Raw genomic sequence first — 21,576 nt, 5'->3', positions numbered from 1 at the left:
TGATAAATATCCAATGATAGTGTCAATTTTCCTAGTTGAACAAACACCAAAAGGCCCTAATGAAGACAACAGCCATCAGGTGACTCAACAACCCATTAAGGAGAAGAATTAAGTCAGAGCAAGAGAGTCTATTAATTTTCTTATAGCTCTTGTACATTATGCATTTGCCAAATTCCTTATCCCAGTGGACACTAGGCAGATCTCCAGTCCTGAATAAAAATCGGAGCTTTCATTCTGGAATTCTGCTGTCACCTGTCTAATACTATTGTCACAAACTGTTGAATCATTAATGGAGAATAAAGGTTATAATATCCAAATTATGAAAAAAATGTAAATTTATTTGCCTGAAAATGTAGTCTTAACACAAGTCAAGGCCAGTGAAAAAAGTCAAAGACAAATGGTGAAAGGGGCGATCACATTCAAAGCAGAATTTATTTTTAAATGTGCTTTTTGGGAATATAATCCCCTGGCAGAACAGTATCTGCCTACTATAATGCCTAACTTGTTTTCCATGAATTGGGCACCCCAGAAAAAGGTTTAAAAAATCCATTCAGTGATTTTCCTTTTTTAGAATGTAAGGACAAACAGGAGGAAATCAGATATGCTTTCCAGAAATGTGCTTTGCAAATCGCTGTACTGGAAACTATCTGGTCTGTAACTTGAGGGATTTGAGTACCAGCTTTCTAATGAGGATAAACCTGAGCTCAGTAAGACTTGTGGCGAGACCATGTTCCCACGTCTTTTTCCATTAAGAATCGGAATGTTACCTATGATTTTCTGGCCAGATTCCAGCTTGGTTAATTGCATGCTGTCTCTGTAAATTCCCTTTGCTTGGGATGTTTTTCACTTTGGATTGCATTGCTCTTATTGTCATGTTTCCCCCAAGAGGTGGCTACATGATATTGTAGAATGAGCCAGAATATATTTTAAGCTAGTAAGAGTACTTTGGGGATGAAGGGTTAAACGTAAGTAGTGTGCTTTTCACAATTTCCCCCCAATGCAGCCTATTTGTACAGTAATTAATGTGGAATAGCATTAGTGAAACATGGAATTGAGCCAAATCACCATGACAAGAGTGGCAGTAACACAGAAACAAATAATTTCGATAAATTCTACTAAAAAATAACCAAACAAATCCCCAGAGCCTCCTTGACTATGCACCCTTTTCTTGTTTGTTTATGGTCTGAAGCTGACACGTTTAATCACTAATTAAGTTAATACGTTATTCAATGTGAAACTTATTTTATTCTGTCTGAACATCCAAAACATAGTAACATTACCCATCATCTTTGTACTTAGCACAGCACATAGCCCAATTATTTGCATAGCGGCACTCATTAAGGTAAGGTTTTTTAAATAAATGAATGAAGATAGGGGACGAAAGAAGGAAGGGAATTAGCATTTACTGATTTCCTAAGATTCATCAGTCTTTAGAATAAGCATGTTACTTAACACTATCTCATCTAATCCTCACAATTGCCCCATTTCATAGATGAAAATATAGAGGCTCAGAGAGGTTAAGTGGCTTCTCCAAGATCAAACAGCTTTGATTTTCAAAGCCAACTACATCGTATTATAAAGCCCCAGCCCTTCTGTTCCTCAGTATCTTGCAGCCTCCCACCTTGCGCCTGGCATTCTTGGCCTTAATTTGAGGAGGCCAGTCTGAAAACTTCAGATGCTCTGAAAGTTAAGTTGATCCCTACAGACAAGGTTAACAACTGCCCTATGGAATTTTACATTGTTATTCTTTCTCTCATTACTCCAATTCAAATCTGTCACTATTGCCATTTTAGAGTTGTCATAACTATTGCCAAATAATTACACACTTGTTACAAAATATACCGTGAATTGAATCTTTATGAATCGAGTACAAAGTGATTCAAATGCTTAATGAATCCATAAAATAATGAGAAAGAAACACTTTTTAAGCTCCCTAAAATTTGCTCACTGTGGTTGAATCTATTGTGTTGACTAGAGAAAATGCACTTCAGCCCTCCTGCACCTGGACTGTGTTTATAGCCAAGTTTTCAGTTTTTTAACTGGCATTAAATTACCTAGAAATTGAATGTGTGGACAATGACAGAAATTCATTTTGCCTCATGAGAGAAATCATTCTCTTCCTATTGTTTTTTATAAGCATGAAAGTCTGTACCATTAAAGACCATTGAACCAGGATGTAGGAAATATATATATTTCTATATGATAATAGCTATAGCATGGTGAAAGGCTTAGGAAACACAATGATTTGTAGGGTGTAGATCAGTCCATTTCTAGTCACTCAGTCATACATACCAGTTTAATCCAGAAACTCCTATACCAATATATTTTATTTCCAACCAGTGGCTAATTTATGGCTCTGCCAACAATGCCATTTTAATTAATTTTATTCATCTTATTTCTCTTTCCTCTGCTCCTCATATCTCAACTGTTATGCGTTGCCTAGATTTTAATTTAAAAACCTCTCCTCTCTAAGGAGCAATCTGAAGTGGCAAAAATAATCACTTAAAATATTACAGTCATTAAAAAATTGGCTGTGGTGGAAGCTGTGCATTTTCAATTTTCCTACAAATGATGTTTTAGCTCCTTTTAAAGTGTGCTTTGTATCTGAATTGTCTGCCATCAGCCAGCTTGGCTATCAAAAATGGTCTTCCAGCTGGGTGGGCTGAGTGACAACTCCTTAATGGAGGAAATGGATGGCTCTCTGCTCATGTGGAGGGGAAGGCATACCAGGCAGATTTCATTCCATCTGCCACCAGCTCTCTGCAAGCTGGCATTGCCCAAATGCCCAATATACTCATTCCAACTAAAAGGATATCGTCAAAACTAAATTGTAAGGCTACAGATGTCTGAAAGAATCATCAGGGCCATTAGACCCCAGGGAGATAATATTAAGAGGTACCTCAGTGTTCATCTTTGATGAAAACCTAATTAAACTATGGTGAAGGCAATTGTAAGTACTTTTACAAGTACAGAGGTGAAATCATTAACATTTCCAGCAGTGTATAGGGAGCAGCCTTAGAAAAATGCTATCCTGAATTGTGGCCAAAGACTTGTTATATTGAGGAATTTTCACTGATGTTTCCTGTTGATGCTTTTCTGAATGGCAAATTCTTGTCAGTTACAGGGTGTTCTGCTTTTCAAGTAAAGGAAACCCATTTAACAGCAAAGTAGAAAAATATTTTTGATTGGCAGATGGAAACAAATAAGGATGATATTTAAGTGATTTTAAAAACTGTCATTGGTCAATGCTAAAATAATGAAGTAAAAATAATGATAATTAACATCATCATTAATGTAATTAGGAAGGCTAGGGATAGAAAGAAATATATAGAGCCATCTGCAGAATTTATACCTTTATTTTACCAAAAATAAATTCTTAATTACCTGATATATACTCACCATAAGTCAGTCAAAAGCTAAGACTCACATGATAATATGTTCTGTTAATTGTGTTTTCCACTTAAGATAGCAGCTCATCCACCTTCCAGATCAATTTTGTTCTTTTTCATGTTTGTGTAGTATTTCATCATGTGGCTCTACTGTAATTCATTTAAGTATTCCTTATTTATGGAAATTTGTCCTCTTTTTTGTCTATAACAAGAAATGCTGTGGTAAACAGCCTTGTACATATATTTTCAAGCACTCATGCTATTTTTGTCTATAGCACAGATACCTAGAAGTAGAATTTCTGGGTACGGTTGCATTAAACACTAAAATTTTAAAATAGATACTGTGAAATTATTCAACCAAAATAATCCTGTCAATTTATATCCTAACCAATAGAGTCTTGTTTTCTTGTACCCTCATTTATGCTGGACGTTTCAGTTATTAAAACTGTCTCCAATTCAACAGTTAAAAAAAAAAAGCTAAGACTCAGGAAGTCACATGGTATTTGTAATCATTTACTCAAGAAAACCTGCTATATTTTTACCATACTCAAAATAAAGTAGCCCTGAATTCCAAAGTATTCTTCTTGTCATATTAAAGCTCACGTATCTCACAGAGTTAGACATTTAACTGTCTTACGAAGTTGTTTAGATTTTAATTGTCTCGCAGATGACATGAGTTTGAATAGATGCTGAACAAAAACAGCTGGGTATTAAAATCACTGAGCAATTTTCTGAAATTCTTTCAGTTCACATTTTGTTTGGCTCTTTAACATAAATACATAGATATACATTTCATCTGTAAGAAAAGTGGCGGCACACATCTTGCATTATTAAGTTTTCCTAAGGAAAATGTTTGGTAATCTGCCAAAGTTTGGAGAACTTTTAAAGTTCTAATTGATGGTTCAGTATGCCCTGAAAATGAATGAATGTTTGTAGTATTTTACCATATTGTATTGTGCAACATATTCTTTTACATTTTACTAAAGGTTTTAAGTTGATCTGAAGAATTTTAGTGACTAGTCTAATGAGAAACAATTTAAAATAGATTTAAATATTCTATTTCTCTATAACCTACTGCCAAGGGTATAAATTGCAAAGGGAATATAATAGTGCATATTTAGAAATTTGTGGAAAAGTGCATATTTAGAAATAAAATAACAATTATTTTATACCACTTAGAGATTTCAAAAAAATACTTCCACATAAAATATAATTTGTGCTTCTAACAGCGTCTCTAGGAAATAGATATTATTGGCCCCATTCCACAGCCTAAGAAACAGGCCTAGATGGGTTAAATGAGTTGTGCAAAACCATGTAGCCATTCAGTAGAGAAAATGCATCAGAACATGCCTTCTGATTCCAATCCCCAAACTCCTTGAGGATGGACAGTAACTGAGTTTTCATTCTTTGTCAAGAATGTTTTTGGTTTCCAGTATTTTGGGGTTTTTTCTAACCTTAATCACCTCAGCTCATGTAAGTGCTAAATTAATTGAATTGGGTTCTAGGGGAAAGTTCAAGCACCCCTACCCACACAGGTGGTGGATTTCCATTCAGAGGCAGAGATGCAATCTCAAACAAGCAGAGGCACAGGGGCTCTATCTCAATCTGAATGTAGTCAGGCATAAATTCTTAGTTTGGAGAGCATCTGGGAAACCAGTCCAATACTAAGACACTGAGCCCCCTGTGACCAATTCTAAAGTAGAATTAACGTAAAACTCTAACTAGCCTTGTAATTGATGCAGGAATCCTCAGAATGAGAACCCTGACTGGCCCCCTATCTTTCCCAGGATTCCTAAATATAAGGATTATACATAATCAACTTCTTGGTAGGCCCATTCCTGCTCAAATGGCTCAGTAATTCACCAGTTTTGCACAGACTATCCCCTATTTTATAGTCCCAATAGTACCCAGCTGGCTTATATTACCCTTACTCCAAACCTTGAAAACATCTGTTCTACTCATAATGGCTGAGGCAGAAATTATGTCCTGATCTCCTTAGCATGGTGGGGAGCAGAGCAAGCCGTCCATTGTAGTGTGTGCACTCAGTGCATCTCCAGGCCCTGCTGCCCTGAAATTGGCAGCCCCATCCTGCTAAGAGACAGGGGGATTTGATTCACTTCACACTGAGCTGTGGCTGTTCGCTTTGGGTCTGTCACAGACTTTCTTTAGCAATGTGTTGATGTACTAAGACTATGATGAAGAAAACATTCAAAGAGCAATACTTTCCCCCCTCCACACCCAAAAGGGCATTGGGCCCATTTGGGAAGAGAGAATAGAGTGGAATATGAATCTTCCCCTAAACTCAACAGACAGGGTTAAGATGTTTCAGTGCAAGTCCAGCACTGACTGTTATAAACCACTGCCCTGTTTGTTTGAATTTAGACTTCGAGTATTGTCCTTTTACTGCCAATTGGTGAAGAACAGCTCCTTCCCTATAAAAATAAACTATGTAAAAAACTATACCATGCTGTCCTTCATGGAAACTTGGCAAAGACATCCTACTAGTTTTTAGATCTGCAATTATGAAAATTGGTTAACACTCAAAATGAGTGTTCATTTTTTTCAGGTTGTTTTCTTCATACTTGTTATGGTAAATATTACTTGTATTTCATACGCTGGCGCTAGCAGTTATAATGACAGAAAGGTATATTGATAGCTAAGTTTTTTCTTCCAGTTTTATTGAAATATAATTGATATACAACACCATAGAAGTTTAAGGTGTACAACATAATGATTTGACTAACATACATGAAATGATTAACACAGTGTTTAGTGAACATCCATCATTTCATATAGATACAATATTAAATATAAAAAATATATTTTTGATAGCCAGTTTTTAATAGTTGTATAATTACAAATGATCTACTAAACTACCAAATGTATTTGGTAACAGCCAAATAACTAACAAAAAGATCCTTTAAAATATACTTAAGGGACTTCCTTGGGGGTCCAGTGGTGAAGAATCTGCCTTCCAATGCAGGGGACGCAGGTTCGATCCGTGGTTGGGGAACTAAGATCCCACATGCCGCGGGGCAACTAAGCCCATGCACCACACTACTGAGCCCGCACGCCTCAACTAGAGAGCCCAAGTGCCGCAAACTACAGAGCCCACGCGCCCTAGAGCCTGCGCGCCACAACTGGAGAAGGGAAAAACTGCATGCCACAACTAGAGAGAAGCCCACGCACCACAACGACGATCCTGTGTGCCGCAACTAAGCCCCAACGCAGCCAAAAATAAATAAATAATAAATAAATCTTAAAAAAAAAAACCTTCAGTTTTTCTAAAACACCAACTCATTTTAATTTTGTAAAGTGAGTTTAACAGTATGGTATTCAGTTTCATAATGATGTGTTTCTTTACATAAATTTTCTATCTCAACTAAATTAAAATATGCATCAAATATGTTAATAATATAAATCTTGGAAGAGTAGCAAAGCATAGTTATGTATAACAGAGTCTTAAAATATTAACAAATAATTCTGAGGTAAACAGAATCAAAATGGAAATAATTAAATTGATGTTTAGCCAGAAATGACCAAGATTTTATGTCAAGCAAGTCACTCTTTTCATTACACAAATATATCCTTTTAAATTGTAATATAGATTATTCTGTTTTCACATGTATAGATATTTCATATATGCCCTTTCCTTGGACAGTGATCTAATGTCATTTGCATCAGTGTCAGAGTCCTTATATTAATTCTAAATAAACATAGGCCGTAGTTGTTCAGGATTCCAGAATGGGAAGATAACTGTGAAAACCACTATTTAGAGCTTGGTGGATTTATTATTAGGAAAGTAATCTTTGTTATTCTAGTTAGCATTCATTATCTTTACAGAGTGCATAGTAGTAGAGGATCCTTGGGTTTGTCATTGCTTGACAGTTTCTATTTACTGTTTTGTTTTTTGGGGTTTTTTGATAGATGTATTTAATGCAGAATAATTACCACAATAATGTTAGTTAACATATCCATCACTTCACGTAGTTACAACTTTTCTTTTTGTAGTGAAACTTCTAAAATCTATTGTCTAAATAAACTGAATCCTAGTTTTTTGTTTTGTTTTGTTTTGTTTTGTTTTGTTTTGTTTTGCGGTACGCGGGCCTCTCACTGCTGCGGCCCCTCCCATTGCGGAGCACAGGCTCCGGACGCGTAGGCCCAGCGGCCACGGCTCACGCGGCACGCGGGACCTTCCCGGACCCGGGGCACGAACCCGCACCCCCTGCACCGGCAGGCGGACCCCCAACCACTGCGCCACCAGGGAAGCCCTGAATCCTAGTTTTGATCAATGTATCTGGGTTAAGGATCATATATAATGAGCTCAATTTAACATCCGTGAATAATCTGTACTCATTGTGGTGTGAAGAAGAGCCTCAGGCAGGTGAAGCCTGCCACACACTACAGTATTATCTAAGCTGATGGCAGGCCCAGTGGGTATGCCTTACGTCTTAGTGCTGTGAAATGACTCCCCCAAGATCATATGCTCCAATTCTCTTGAACTTCTGGAAGCTTCTGAAAGCTTTTTTACTCTTTCAGTATAGAAGTCTGATATCCCTCCCCATTGATTTTACCTGCCATAATTAGTTTAACAGTCATAAAACATTTCTTTGCACACATCACTGCTCTATTTTAGACCATCACTGCTGATGGCATGTTGCAGAGATCTCTTAGATTACCATTTAAGATCCTTTATGGTCAGGCTCCAGTCTAATTCTCAAAATTATGCGTACTTATCACCTATGTAATTTATTCATATTTGTCATCCAACTTGGATTTTTCTCAGTCCTTTAAAGCCAATTGAAGACCTGCTCATACATGAAGCCTGCACATCTAGAGCCCTGGACACAGTGATTCCTACTTTCCTCCACTCATTAGCTTTCCATATGCTGCCTTTGATACATATCAACTAGACTGTAATTTTTTAGAGCAAAGATTAGATATTATTATACTCTTATAAACCCCTTCCCTACAGTACCTTCCTTAACGCTTACTACATCATGAGTTCTCCATAACAGATTAGTTAATTACCTGAAAGGCATAACCATATCATTCATTTATTGAATTACTCAACAAATATTTTTGAATTCCTACCATATGCCAAGCACTGTGCTAAAACCTGGAATACAGGGACATGACCCCTGCCCTGCAGAACTTACCGTCACTGGGCCCAACTGATACTCTCTGTCCAGTTATTTTTCTTCATTCCTATTTTAAGAGTATATAAAACTTAAAAGGATGTTTGGTCTTTCATTTTTTAGCATTTCTCTATGTGTGACAGTACCAAAAAATGATTAATGCAAAAACTTATCATATTTTTTAAAACTAAATACTCAGTTTACTCAGCTCCAGAGTTGGATCTTGCCTTTGACTATTCACTTTAAGCTGAAAAAAATGTAGGTTAAAAAAAAAGCATCACAAAAAATTATTTTTCTTTATTCTTTGTAAGCCTGGTGTTCTTTTGGAGAATAACAAAGTTTGTTGTTTATGAGCTCCTCCTTGGGGACATCATGCACTTCCTAGGTCTTGTCAGACACTTTTACTCAAAAGCTGGCTGAGAATATATGATCATATCAGGGATTACTTTGACCTTTTCTGTATTCCATGTTTTGATTAGCAAGCTATTCGGCTCATATCCCATTTATAGACAAATTGTGAAAGGCTTGAATGGCAAGCCAGAAATATATGGAATATTGAAAAGGTCAGTGTGATTTAGCCTGTAACCACAGTATTGAAAATATATGACAAGTCATTATCACACTTAATTCCCACAACAAGGACTGTGGTAAAGATGGGAAATTATGCCAATTAAAATATTCTTGTTTCATACTGAAGGCTGAGGTGGCAAAGCTCAAATGGCCTCTTGACTCCTTTTTTGTGATAACTTAATAAGCTAGAGAGAAACTGTAATTGAATTAAACAAGACCAAAAAAAAAAGAGGTAACGATTTCTTTTGATTTTGGAGTCCACCATAGAGGGAATAACATAATGAGTTTTCTAAAAACTCTAATTATACATGAGTAAGACAGATATAGCTACAAAACCAATTCAACAGACACCCCATGCTCTCTTTTTATCTACAGCATAGCTGTCAGTCAGATGGGAACTCCATTTATTTCCATGGAAATGAAGGCAGTGAGTTCAATTTTGCCACCACCCGGGATGTAGATCTTTCTACAGAGGATATTCAAGAGCAGTGGTCAGAAGAATTTGAGAGCCAGCCTACAGGGTAAGTAATTGTTATCTCCCATGCTGTGTATAGCACTTACGTTTAGTCCACTGGAAATATTTTAAATGCATATTGTTAAATAGCAAAAGTATACTTAATACTGGTGATCCTTATCATAGACAAGCCAAAAGGGGTACGTTAAACATTCTTTATTAAGTAATCAACTATTTTTATGCATACTAATTTTTGTGATTGCAAATACCTTTTAACTTCAGTTGAATCACTTATATCTTATCTTTGTTTCTTCAGCTTTTACTGGGAAAATGTGTTTTATTTTTCAATGCATATAGAATATAAAATCTTTCCACTACTTTTATATTGAGACTTTCAGTTGTCTTCCTGGGGTCTGAGATTTATAGCTGCTGTTACCTGATTTTCAGTGGAGTGTGGCTGTGATCTGTAAAAATTGATTTAGGGGGTAAAATTTAATCTTTGAGAGATTTTTAAAAAATATTTTTAAATTTTTTAATTTTTGGCTGTGTCGGGTCTTAGTTGAGGTGTGTGGGCTTCTCTTAGTTGTGGTGTGTGGGCTCCAAAGCACATGGGCTCTGTAGTTGTGACACATGGGCTCTCTAGTTGTAGTGTGCAGGCTCTCTAGTTGTGGCGTGTGGGCTTAGTTGCCCTGCAGCATGTGGGAATCTTAGTTACCTGACCAGGGATCAAACCTGCGTCCCCTGCATTGGAAGGGGGATTCTTAACCACTGGACCACCAGGGAAGTCCCTGAGAGATATTTAAAGAAAGAATATGGGGTTGAGGTTGAAACAATGAGGATGGTTTGGTGGTAGTATTTTCTGGCCATTCTGAACTATGTGACTTCTTCTGGGTCCAGTGACCCTAAGATATTTCCTATTAATTGAGTAGCACTTTCAGAAATTCAAGTTGAAAAAAATTAATAGGTTCAGAGAAACAAAATTCATAAGGTAGTATGAATTGGAAAGAAATTCTAGAAATTCTCTGGTTTGCACCTGGCTTTTTTTTTTTTTTTTTTGCAGTATACACTTGTAATCATAACACCAGGTCCTTACTGCTGTTTAGTGTATGTTTTCTAAGACTATGATGAAGATGAATGAAATTAACATAAAGTGTAATTTCATGATGGATATGAAATAGCAATAATTTAGTGCTTAACTACGAGGAACTTTCCCAGAACACAACATTTGAGATAGTCACGTCCCTCTGATCTCAACAAATTCAATCAAAATTGGATGGGATTCTAAGTGTCAGAGGGGAGAGAAGGCCACTATTGATGACCTCTTGGGTTCCCCACTTCCTATGCATTGCCCAGAAGCTGCATTTGGACCCAATAAAAGGGAAGTCTGACCAGCAGCCTAAGCCACTGCTACTGCTTCTTGACCTTCTGCTGCCACATCAAGGTCTCTCACTGTTGAAAGCTAGATTTCTACAGCAGCTGACCCAGCCCTGCTCTTCCCCACCTCAGGGAAGTCCAGCTGTGGGAAGCCTCTGAAGGAGACTGACACTTTGAGGGACCCCACCCCCTCAAGGGTGCACTATTGACCTTTCCAAGCCTAGCAGTGATGCGCAAGCCCTTCAGTCCACAGAACCTTCTCTTTCAAGGTTCCTGTCACTCTTGAAGTGCCATGTCCAGTGTGGCTGTGGTGTCTCCTTGAGGGACCAGCAACCATTGTTCCTCTCTCTCGTGTCCAGGATCTCCCCAGGAACCTGGCTGCTTTCCTTTGTAGCCCTTGTACTACATAGGGCTCATTCCACTCCCCTCAGAGACCCATGGGCTTTGATGGGGTCTAGAACTTTGACAGTGCATGCCAAGTCTTCTTTACCTACCTTCTAGAGATAAAAGATCCATCACCAGCTTTACATCACCATATCAGTTCTTTCCTTCTGACCCCTGATATAAAAGACCAATTCAAATCCCTTTTCTGATGATGGAGCTTAACTGCCTATGAGAGGGTCCCAAATTTTGAAGCACCAGAGACTCGTGACCTCCACTCCTTCACCTCTCCAAGCTAATACCACCTATGCAGCAGTTGTAGGTCATTTTCTTCAGTGAGACCTACATCCTCTAGGAACACAAATGATGCCACAGTGTTGTCCAGATACCCAGTCTCCATCCCACTAAAGCAGAGAGAGAAACACAAGTCTCCAGTGGTACCATTCTGATACATGCGTGAACCCTTTCCTGTTATTTATGTAGCTAGCTGGCTAGCTAGTTACCAAGTTATCTCTTTCCTCGAAGTCCTAATGTCCTCTTGTTCTTTTGGGAAGAGATACAATTTATTTTTACCTATGGCCTTCATATCCACATATTCCCTCTCCTAGAATGCCCTCTTCTTTGTTTTAGCTTGTTGTATTATCAAAAAGCATCTATAAAAGAACAAAAGAATGCTTACTGGATGGATTAATGGTCCATACAGCTCTCTGCTACTAACATTAGTGGAGACTTAGTACAAACACACACAAAAACACCTTTATGAATTAAGCTTAGAAAGGAATAGATTTGATATTAGAAGAAACCAAGCACATTTTAGAAAATTAATGTACTAATCCAGAAAAATAGCTGGCAAAAAATATATTCCAATTAACAGATCAGACATTCTGCTATCTCAGAGCACTACTGATGTGAGAATTTGTGGCTAAACCAAAATATTCATCTCCCAAAACAAACAAAATGAACCAAAAGTATTTATGCTTAAAAAAAGAGCTAAATTCAACACAGATACAGAGGAACATCAGTGCAAATTCCATTCGCTCAGTGACTCAGGTGGTTTCTTTGGCCACTTCTCAGTACTGAGATATATCAGGTTTTGGTCACAGATAAGAGGCCAATACTTTCAGGCTGTGACATTGTCAGCAGATTTCTGTTCCAATAAGGTAGAATAATGTGCTCGACAAAAGCACCTGTGCCACTCTAATTAGAACACAATTAATTCACCTTAATTCTAAAAGCAGCTTAATTATTCTAGCAACCACACCTTGGGTTTATTTGTAGCTTTTCCCCTAGGATATCAGACCACACCGCCCCCCTCAGAACTACCTCATTTGTGCTCTCATCTGGTGAACCATTCATCCACATTGGCATTATATTATTTAAAAAGGTATAAAAGGATAATGAGACTATCTAGTGTTTTCTCTGTTTGGGGATGATGGTAAAATGCTGCTTTAATCCATAGCGTTGTATGTGAATGTGTGTGTGTGTGCCCCCTCTCCACATCCACGCATTCCCAAACGATGCTTTATTGATCTGAGAAAGAAAGCTGTTATAATAATTTATAATCAAAGCTCCAGGGAAAAAATCCTGTCACAATCAAATTAACATGAAGCATTTTTACCTAGGGTACGAGCTGACAAAGAAACACAGATTAGGAACTTGGTAGTGAAATTCTTGTTGTGTTTTATCAGCCAGATTTCCTGAATATTTGTCTCATTCCTCCCCTCAGCCATCACCACCCACAGAATTTATCATCAAAAGCTCACATGCTAAAATAGACATAAAATGTAGGTGGTAAATCCCCACTCTATTCAAGAGTGACCAATTAAATTGATTGGATTGTAGCTTTGAGGTCACTTTCTTTTAAGACAGAAAAATTAGATTATTAATATGGATATAATATTTTCATCTCGTTTAACTATATTTTTCTCCCATAAGAATTATGAGAGAGGGCTTCTCTGGTGGCGCAGTGGTTGAGAGTCTGCCTGCCGATGCAGGGGACATGGGTTCGTGCCCCAGTCCGGGAGGATCCCACATGCCGTGGAGCGGCTGGGCCCGTGAGCCACGGCCGCTGAGCCTGCACGTCCGGAGCCTGTGCTCCGCAACGGGAGAGGCCACAGCAGTGAGAGGCCCGTGTACCGCAAAAAAAAAAAAAAAAAAAAAAGAATTATGAGAGAGAAAAAAGAATATGCAGTCCTCTCTAATAATAGCTTCAAAACATTTCATATGAATGACAAGAAAAAAAAGCCAGTGTCATTATGACTTTTTTGGAAACCACTTTCCAAATATTCCTGTTTTCTTTCCATTTGAGTCAAATTATTTGATCTCAGATCACAAGGATGCAAAAGCTGTTTGCCTTTTACATCATAAAGCTGTATGTTGATAGGTTTATTTTAAGTGGGATTTTAAAGTTTCTTTTCTTTTTCCTAAAGACACATCTGTTACTTCAGCAAGAGAGAAAGTTAAATAGATACACTGTTAATTTATGTGAGCCTTTCTGAACTTTGGCTTAACCTCACAAACACATCTAGTTAGCAACTACCATATCTCACCCATCTGAGGCTGTCTTTGGGTGGGAGGGGGCTTTGTAGAAAAACACATTACTAGAATATGGAATTTGTATACTTGTCTTTCATCCCAAATGAAAACATTGTATGTTTTTAACTATTCAGATAACTTTAAAAAATATCTGTTTTTTTGCTGTCACCAAAGTATTCATGTTAGAGAAGCTCCACACATGTAATGAATATTAAACTATTTTTTTGAAGTGTAGTTGATTTACAATGTTGTATTAGGTTCAGGTGTACAGCAAAGTGATTCAGTTATACATATATATATATATATATATATATTCTTTTTTCAGATCCTTTTTTTTTCCTTTTCTTTTTCCAGATTCTTTTCCATTATAGGTTATTACAAGATACTGAATATAGTTCCCTCTGCTATACAGTAGGACCTTACTGTTTATCTATTCTATATATAGTATTTTTTTAAAGATTTTTTTGATGTGGACCATTTTTAAAGTCTTTACTGAATTTGTTACAATATTGTTTCTGTTTTATGGTTTGGTTTTTTGGCCACAAGGCACGTGGGATCTTAGCTCCCCGACTAGGGATTGAACCCACACTCCCTGCACTGGCAGGCAAAGTCTCAACCACTGGACCGCCAGGGAAGTCTCTATATATAGTATTTTGTAACTGCTAATCCCAAACTCCTAATTTATCTCTCCCCACCTTTCCCCTTTGGTAACCGTAAGTTTGTTTTCTATGGCTGTGAGTCTATTTCTGTTTTGTAAATAAGTTCATTTGTATCATTTTTTTAACTTCCACATATAAGTTATATCATATGACATTTGTCTATGACTTATTTCACTTAGTGTAATAATCTCTAGGTACATCCATGTTGCTGCAAATGGCATTATCTCATATTTTATGGCTGTACAATTGAATATTAGACTATTGAATCAACACAGCATGCTCTAGTCTTCCCCACCTGCCCCAAATCCTTCGAAACTACAGAAAACAAGCAAATGAATCTATAATGACAACAGAGTGTGCCCTAATTGAGTCAGGAATTATGAAGTGTTGCACAAAAGAAGAAAAAGAAATAGAGAGAGAAAGAGAGAGGAGAAAAGGATCTGATGGAAGGAGGAAACTATAACCCAAAACATATATTGAATGACACACTACAAAAGGGTCCTAGGTACTGAACACAGGAATCAGATGGGTCTCTGGAGTCCTGCTGTCGAGATTGCTAAGTAGGTGAGTCTTTGACTACACACACTTCTGTGCAGGCATGTCTGCCCCTAGGAACAAACAATGAATGTGGACACTTGGAATGGAGAAGCAGGGCAATGCCAGGAAACTGGAAACCTCCAGGACCCCTATGGTACCCCCCACCCAAGGGCACATCTGCTCCCATTGGTGGGCATTTTTACACCAAAACTAAGGAAGAATAGCAGATACAAATCTAAGCAAATGGTCTAGAATCATCAAATCTGAGGAAAATCCACTCCATTAAAAAAAATTCATCAAACTAGAGAACTAAGAGCTGAGAAAATAGAAGTAGCAGAATAAACAAATGGAGATTTTATAAGAAGTATAATTGATACCTTCAGAGAGATAAGAGAGCATACTGCATTTGTGAAATTAAAACAGATTTTGTGAGGAAAAAATAGAGATGTGAGAAATGAAAATATATGATTGTTGAAACAAATTTAATGGTTTTTTTCCCTCTGAATATGAGCATTAGCATAGCTGAAGAACAAATTAATGAGCTGGAAATTTGAGTCTTGAAATCTTTCCAAAACTTAGGGTTATTGGATGTAAGAAAAAGAAATGTAAAGTGTACGGGGGAGATTGGTACTTCTAACATTAGAAATAATAAGAATTCCAAAAGGAGGAAGGGTCAGAGGGAATATGTGGAATGAAATATTCAAAAATATAATCGAAGACAAGTTCCCAATACTTAAAAAAGAAGAAGAAAGAAAATGTTTAGCAAGGTGGATGGAAAAATATCCAGTCCTAGACCATCAGGGAGAAACTTTAGAATGCAGAAAAAAGAGGAAATGCTAAAAGCTTCTAGATGAGATTCACTGTGTAATACTTTCCTTAGTAACACTAAGCATAATTTTATAAAATGAGGCAGTTATCTTAATGTTATGAGAGAAAATTATTTGGAACATAACATTCCCCTCCAGTCAAATATCATTCAAGTATTGGGGAAAAATAAAAATTTTCAGACACACAGGGTTCAGAAAGTTTACTACTCCTGAATGCTCTCTGAAAGAATTACTAGAAGATGTATACCTGGAAATTAATCCAAGAGAAATATGATAGATTCAAGAAAGAGGAGTGAGCAAGGAAAAAAGTAAAGCTTGTAGTTCAGACTGAAAAAAGTATTGATTATTGAAAATTTTTAATAAAAATTGGAATTAAAGCCCAGATGACCTCAATATGAGAGGTACAGAGGGAGACTGACAAGAAGAGAAGAAGAAGGAATTAAAATACTGCCAAAGTTCTTAACTTGCTTGGAGTGAGGATATAGATCTTGGGTAACTCTTAATGTTAATAGAAAACTTTAAGGGTAAATATGTGTGGTAAAGAAAATAGATTAGACCAGAGAGCAGACGGCAGAAGCAAGAAGAACTACATTCCTGCAGCCTGTGGAACAAAAACCACATTCACAGAAAGATAGACAAGATGAAAAGGCAGAGGGCTATGTACCAGATGATGGAACAAGATAAAACCTCAGAAAAACAACTAAATGAAGTGGAGATAGGAAACCTTCCAGAAAAAGAATTCAGAGTAATGATAGTGAAGATAATCCAGGACCTCGGAAAAAGAATGGAGGCAAAGATGGAGAAGATGCAGGAAATGTTTAACAAAGACCTAGAGGAATTAAAGAACAAACACCTAGAAGAATTAAAGAAGAAGCAAACACAGATGAACAATACAATAACTGAAATGAAAAATACACTAGAAGGAATCAATAGCAGAATAACTGAGGCAGAACAATGGACAAGTGACCTGGAAGACAGAATGGTGGAATTCACTGCCATGGAACAGGATAAAGAAAAAAAAAGAAAAGAAATGAAGACAGCCTGAGAGACATCTGGGGCATTAAATGCAACAACATTCACATTACAGGGGCCCCAGAGGAGAAGAGAGAGAGAAAGGACTGGAGAAAATATTTGAAGAGATAATAGTCAAAAACTTCCCTAACATGGGAAAGGAAATAGCCACCCAAGTCCAGGAAGCACAGAGAGTCCCAGGCAGGATAAACCCAAGGGGAAACACACCGAGACACATAGTAATCAAACTGACAAAATTAAAAACAAAGAAAAATTACTGAAAGCAACAAGGGAAAAATGACAAATAACATACAAGGAAACTCCCATAAGGTTAACAGCTGATTTCCCAGCAGAAACTCTACAAGCCAGAAGGGAGTGGCACGATATATTTAAAATGATGAAAGGGAAGAACCTACAAACAAGATTACTCTACCAGGCAAGGATCTCATTCAGATTTGACAGAGAAATCAAAAGCTTTACAGACAAGCAAAAGCTAACAAAATTCAGCACCACCAAACCAGCTCTACAACAAATGCTAAAGGAACTTCTCTAAGAGGGAGACAAGAGAAGAAAAGGACCTACAATAACAAACCCATAACAATTAAGAAAATGGTCATAGGAACAAACATATCGATAATTACCTTAAATGTGAATGGATTAAATGCTCCAACCCAAAAACACAGGCTTAATGAATGGATACAAAAACAAGACCATATATATATATATATATATATATATATATATATATGCTGTTTACAAGAGACCCACTTCACACCTAGGGACGCATAGAGACTGAAACCGAGGGGATGGAAAAAGATATTTCATGCAAATGGAAATCAAAAGAAAGCTGGAGTAGCAATACTCATATAAGATAAAATAGACTTTAAAATAAAGAAGGTTACAAGAGACAAGGAAGGACACTACATAATGATCAAGGGATCAATCCAAGAAGAAGACATAACAATTATAAATATACATGCACCCAACATAGGAGCACCTCAATACATAAGGCAAATATGAACAGCTATAAAAGGAAATAGTAACACAATAAAGGTGGGGGACTTTAACACCTCATTTACACCAACGGAAAAATCATCCAGACAGAAAACTAATAAGGAAACACAAGCTTTAAATGACACAATAGACCAGATAGATTTAACTGATGTTTATAGGACATTCCATCCGAAACCAGCAGATTACACTTTCTTCTCAAGTGCACATGGAACATTCTCCAGGATAGATCACATCTTGGGTCACAATCAAGCTTCAGTAAATTTAAGAAAATTGAAATCATACCAAGCATCTTTTCTGACCACAGTGCTATGAGATTAGAAATCAGTTACACGGGAAAAACGTAAAAAACACAAACACACGGAGGCTAAACAATACATTACTAAATAACCAAGAGATCACTGAAGAAATCAAAGAGGAAATCAAAAAATACCTAGAGACAAATTACGATGAAAACACGACAATGCAAAACCTATGGGATGCAGCAAAAGCAGTTCTAAGAGGGAAGTTTATAGCAATACAAGCCTACGTTAAGAAACAAGAAACATCTCAAATAAGCAATCTAACATTACACCTAAAGGAACTAGAGAAAGAAGAACAAACAAAACCCAAAGTTAGCAGAAGGAAAGAAATCATAAAGATCAGAGCAGAAATAAGTGAAATAGAAACAAAGAAAATAATAGCAGAGATCAATAAAACTAAAAGCTGGTTCTTTGAGAAGATAAACAAAATTGATAAACCATTAGCCAGACTCATCAAGAAAAAGACGGAGGGGACTCAAATCAATAAAATTAGAAATGAAAATGAGAAGTTACAACAGACACCGCAGAAATACAAAGCATTCTAAGAGACGACTATAAGGAACTCTATGCCAATAAAATGGACAACGTGGAAGAAATGGACAAATCCTTAGTAAGGTATATGCTTCCAAGACTGAACCAGGAAGAAATAGAAAATATGAACAGACCAATCACAAGTAATGAAATTGAAACTGTGATTAAAAATCTTCCAACAAACAGAAGTCCAAGACCAGATGGCTTCACAGGTGAATTCTATCAAACATTTAGAGAAGAGCTAACACTCACCCTTCTCAAACTCTTCCCAAAAAATTACAGAGGAAGGAACACTCCCAAACTCATTCTATGAGGCCACCATCACCCTGATACCAAAACCAGACAAAGGTGCTACAAAAAAAGAAAATTACAGACCCCTATCACTGATGAATATAGATGCAGAAATCCTCAACAGAATACTAGCAAACAAAATCCAACAACACATTAAAAGGATCATACACTATGATCAAGTGGGATTTATCCCAGGGATGCAAGGATTCTTCAATATATGCAAATCAATCAATGTGATACACCATATTAACAAATTGAAGAATAAAAACCATATGATCATCTCAATAGATGCAGAAAAAGCTTTTGACAAAATTCAACACCCATTTATGATAAAAACTCTCCAGAAAGTGGGCATAGGGGGAACGTACCTCAACATAATAAAGGCCATATGTGACAAACCCACAGCAAACATCATTCTCAATGGTGAAAAACTGAAAGCATTTCCTCTAAGGTCAGGAACAAGACAAGGATGTCCACTCTTGCCACTATTATTCAACATAGTTTTGGAGGTCCTAGCCACGACAATCAGAGAAGACAAAGAAATAAAAGGAATACATATTGGAAAAGAAGAAGTAAAATTGTCACTGTTTGCAGATGACATGGTACTATACATAGAGAATCGTAAAGATGCCACCAGAAAACTACTAGAGCTAATCAACGAATTTGGTAAGGTTTCAGGATACAAATTTAATGCACAGAAATCTCTTGCATTCCTATACACTAAAGATGAAAAATCTGAAAGAGGAATGAAGGAAACACTCCCATTTACCACTGCAACAAAAAGAATAAAATACCTAGGAATAAACCTACCAAGGGAGACAAAAGACCTGTATGCAGAAAAGTATAAGACACTGATGAAAGAAATTAAAGATGATACAGATGGAGAGATATACCATGTTCTTGGATTGGAATAATCAACATTGTGAAAATGACTATACTAGCCAGAGCAATGTCCCTATCAAATTACCAGTGGCATTTATCACAGAACTAGAACAAAAAAATCTTAAAATTTATATGGAGACATAAAAGACCCCGAATAGCCAAAGCAGTCTTGAGGGGAAAAAATGAAGGTGGAGGAATCAGACTCCCTGACTTCAGACTATACTGCAAAGCTACAGTAATCAAGACAATATGGTACCAGCACAAAAACAGAAATATAGATCAATGGAACAGGATAGAAAGCCCAGAGATAAACCCACGCACCTATGGTCAACTAATCTGTGACAAAGGAGGCAAGGATATACAATGGAGAAAAGACAGCCTCTTCAATAAGTGGTGCTGGGAAAACTGGACAACTACATGTAAAAGAATGAAATTAGAACACTCCCTAACACCATACACAAAAATAAACTCAAAATGGATTAGAGACCTAAATGTAAGACCGGACACTATAAAACTCTTAGAGGAAAACATAGAAAGAACACTCTTTGACATAAATCACAGCAAATCTGTTTTGATCCACCTCCTAGAGTAATGGAAATAAAAACAAAAATAAACAAATGGGACCTAATGAAACTTAAAACTTTTGCAAAGCAAAGGAAACTATAAACAAGATGAAAAGATAACCCTCAGAATAGGAGAAAATATTTGCAAACGAATCAACGGAGAAAGGGTTAAACTCCAAATCATAAACAGCTCATGCAGCTCAATATCAAAAAAACAAACAACCCAATCCAAAAATGGTCAGAAGACCTAAATAGACATTTTTCCAAAGAAGACATACAGATGGCTACGAAGCACATGAAAAGCTGCTCAACATCACTAATTATTAGAGAAATGCAAATCAAAACTACAATGAGGTATCACCTCACACCAGTTAGAATGGGCATCATCAGAAAATCTACAAACAACAAATGCTGGAGAGGGTGTGGAATAAAGGGAACCCTCTTACACTGTTGGTAGGAATGTAAATTGATACAGCCACTATGGAGAACAGTATGGAGGTTCCTTAAAAAAATAAAAATAGAATTACCATGTGACCCAGCAATCCCACTACTGTGCATATACCTAGAGACAACCATAATTCAAAAAGACACATGCACCCCAGTGTCCATTGCAGCACTATTTACAATAGCCAGGTCATGGAAGCAACCTAAATGCCCATCGACAGACGAATGGATAAAGAAGATGTGGTACATATATCAATGGAATATTACTCAGCCATAAAAAGGAATGAAATTGGGTCATTTGTAGAGACATGGATGGATCTAGAGACTGTCATACAGAGTGAAGTAAGGCAGAAAGAGAAAAACAAATATCGTATTTTAACACATATATGTGGAACCTTGAAAAATGGTACAGATGAACCGGTTTGCAGGGCAGAAATAGAGACACAGATGTAGAGAACAAATGTATGGACACCAAGGGGAGAAAGTGTTGGTGTCATGAATTGGGAGATTGGGATTAACATATGTACACTAACATGTATAAAATGGGTAACTAATAAGAACCTGCTATATAAAAAAATAAGTTAAATAAAATAGAAAAATTCAAAAAAAATTTGCAATTTATAGGCTACATAACTTCTAAAGCATTAGGTTAATATAAAACAAAGAATACTTAGTCC

At 36.8% G+C, this 21,576-nt stretch overlaps 1 protein-coding gene across 1 annotated transcript in view; it reads left to right on the top strand.

Moving 5' to 3' along the window:
- The window catches only part of RELN (reelin), a 509,830-nt gene that overhangs the window by 292,829 nt on the left and 195,425 nt on the right, over positions 1-21,576 (top strand). The window contains exon 11 of the mRNA XM_004263378.2: positions 9,473-9,618. Coding sequence (XP_004263426.2) covers positions 9,473-9,618 — 146 coding nt within the window. The remainder of the gene's footprint in view (positions 1-9,472; positions 9,619-21,576) is intronic.

This window comes from Orcinus orca, chromosome 9 (genome assembly GCF_937001465.1).
Source record: "Orcinus orca chromosome 9, mOrcOrc1.1, whole genome shotgun sequence".
In the NCBI taxonomy this organism is placed as follows: domain Eukaryota; kingdom Metazoa; phylum Chordata; class Mammalia; order Artiodactyla; family Delphinidae; genus Orcinus; species Orcinus orca.
Note: the sequence above shows the minus strand (reverse complement) of the source record. Positions and strands in the feature narration are given on the sequence as shown.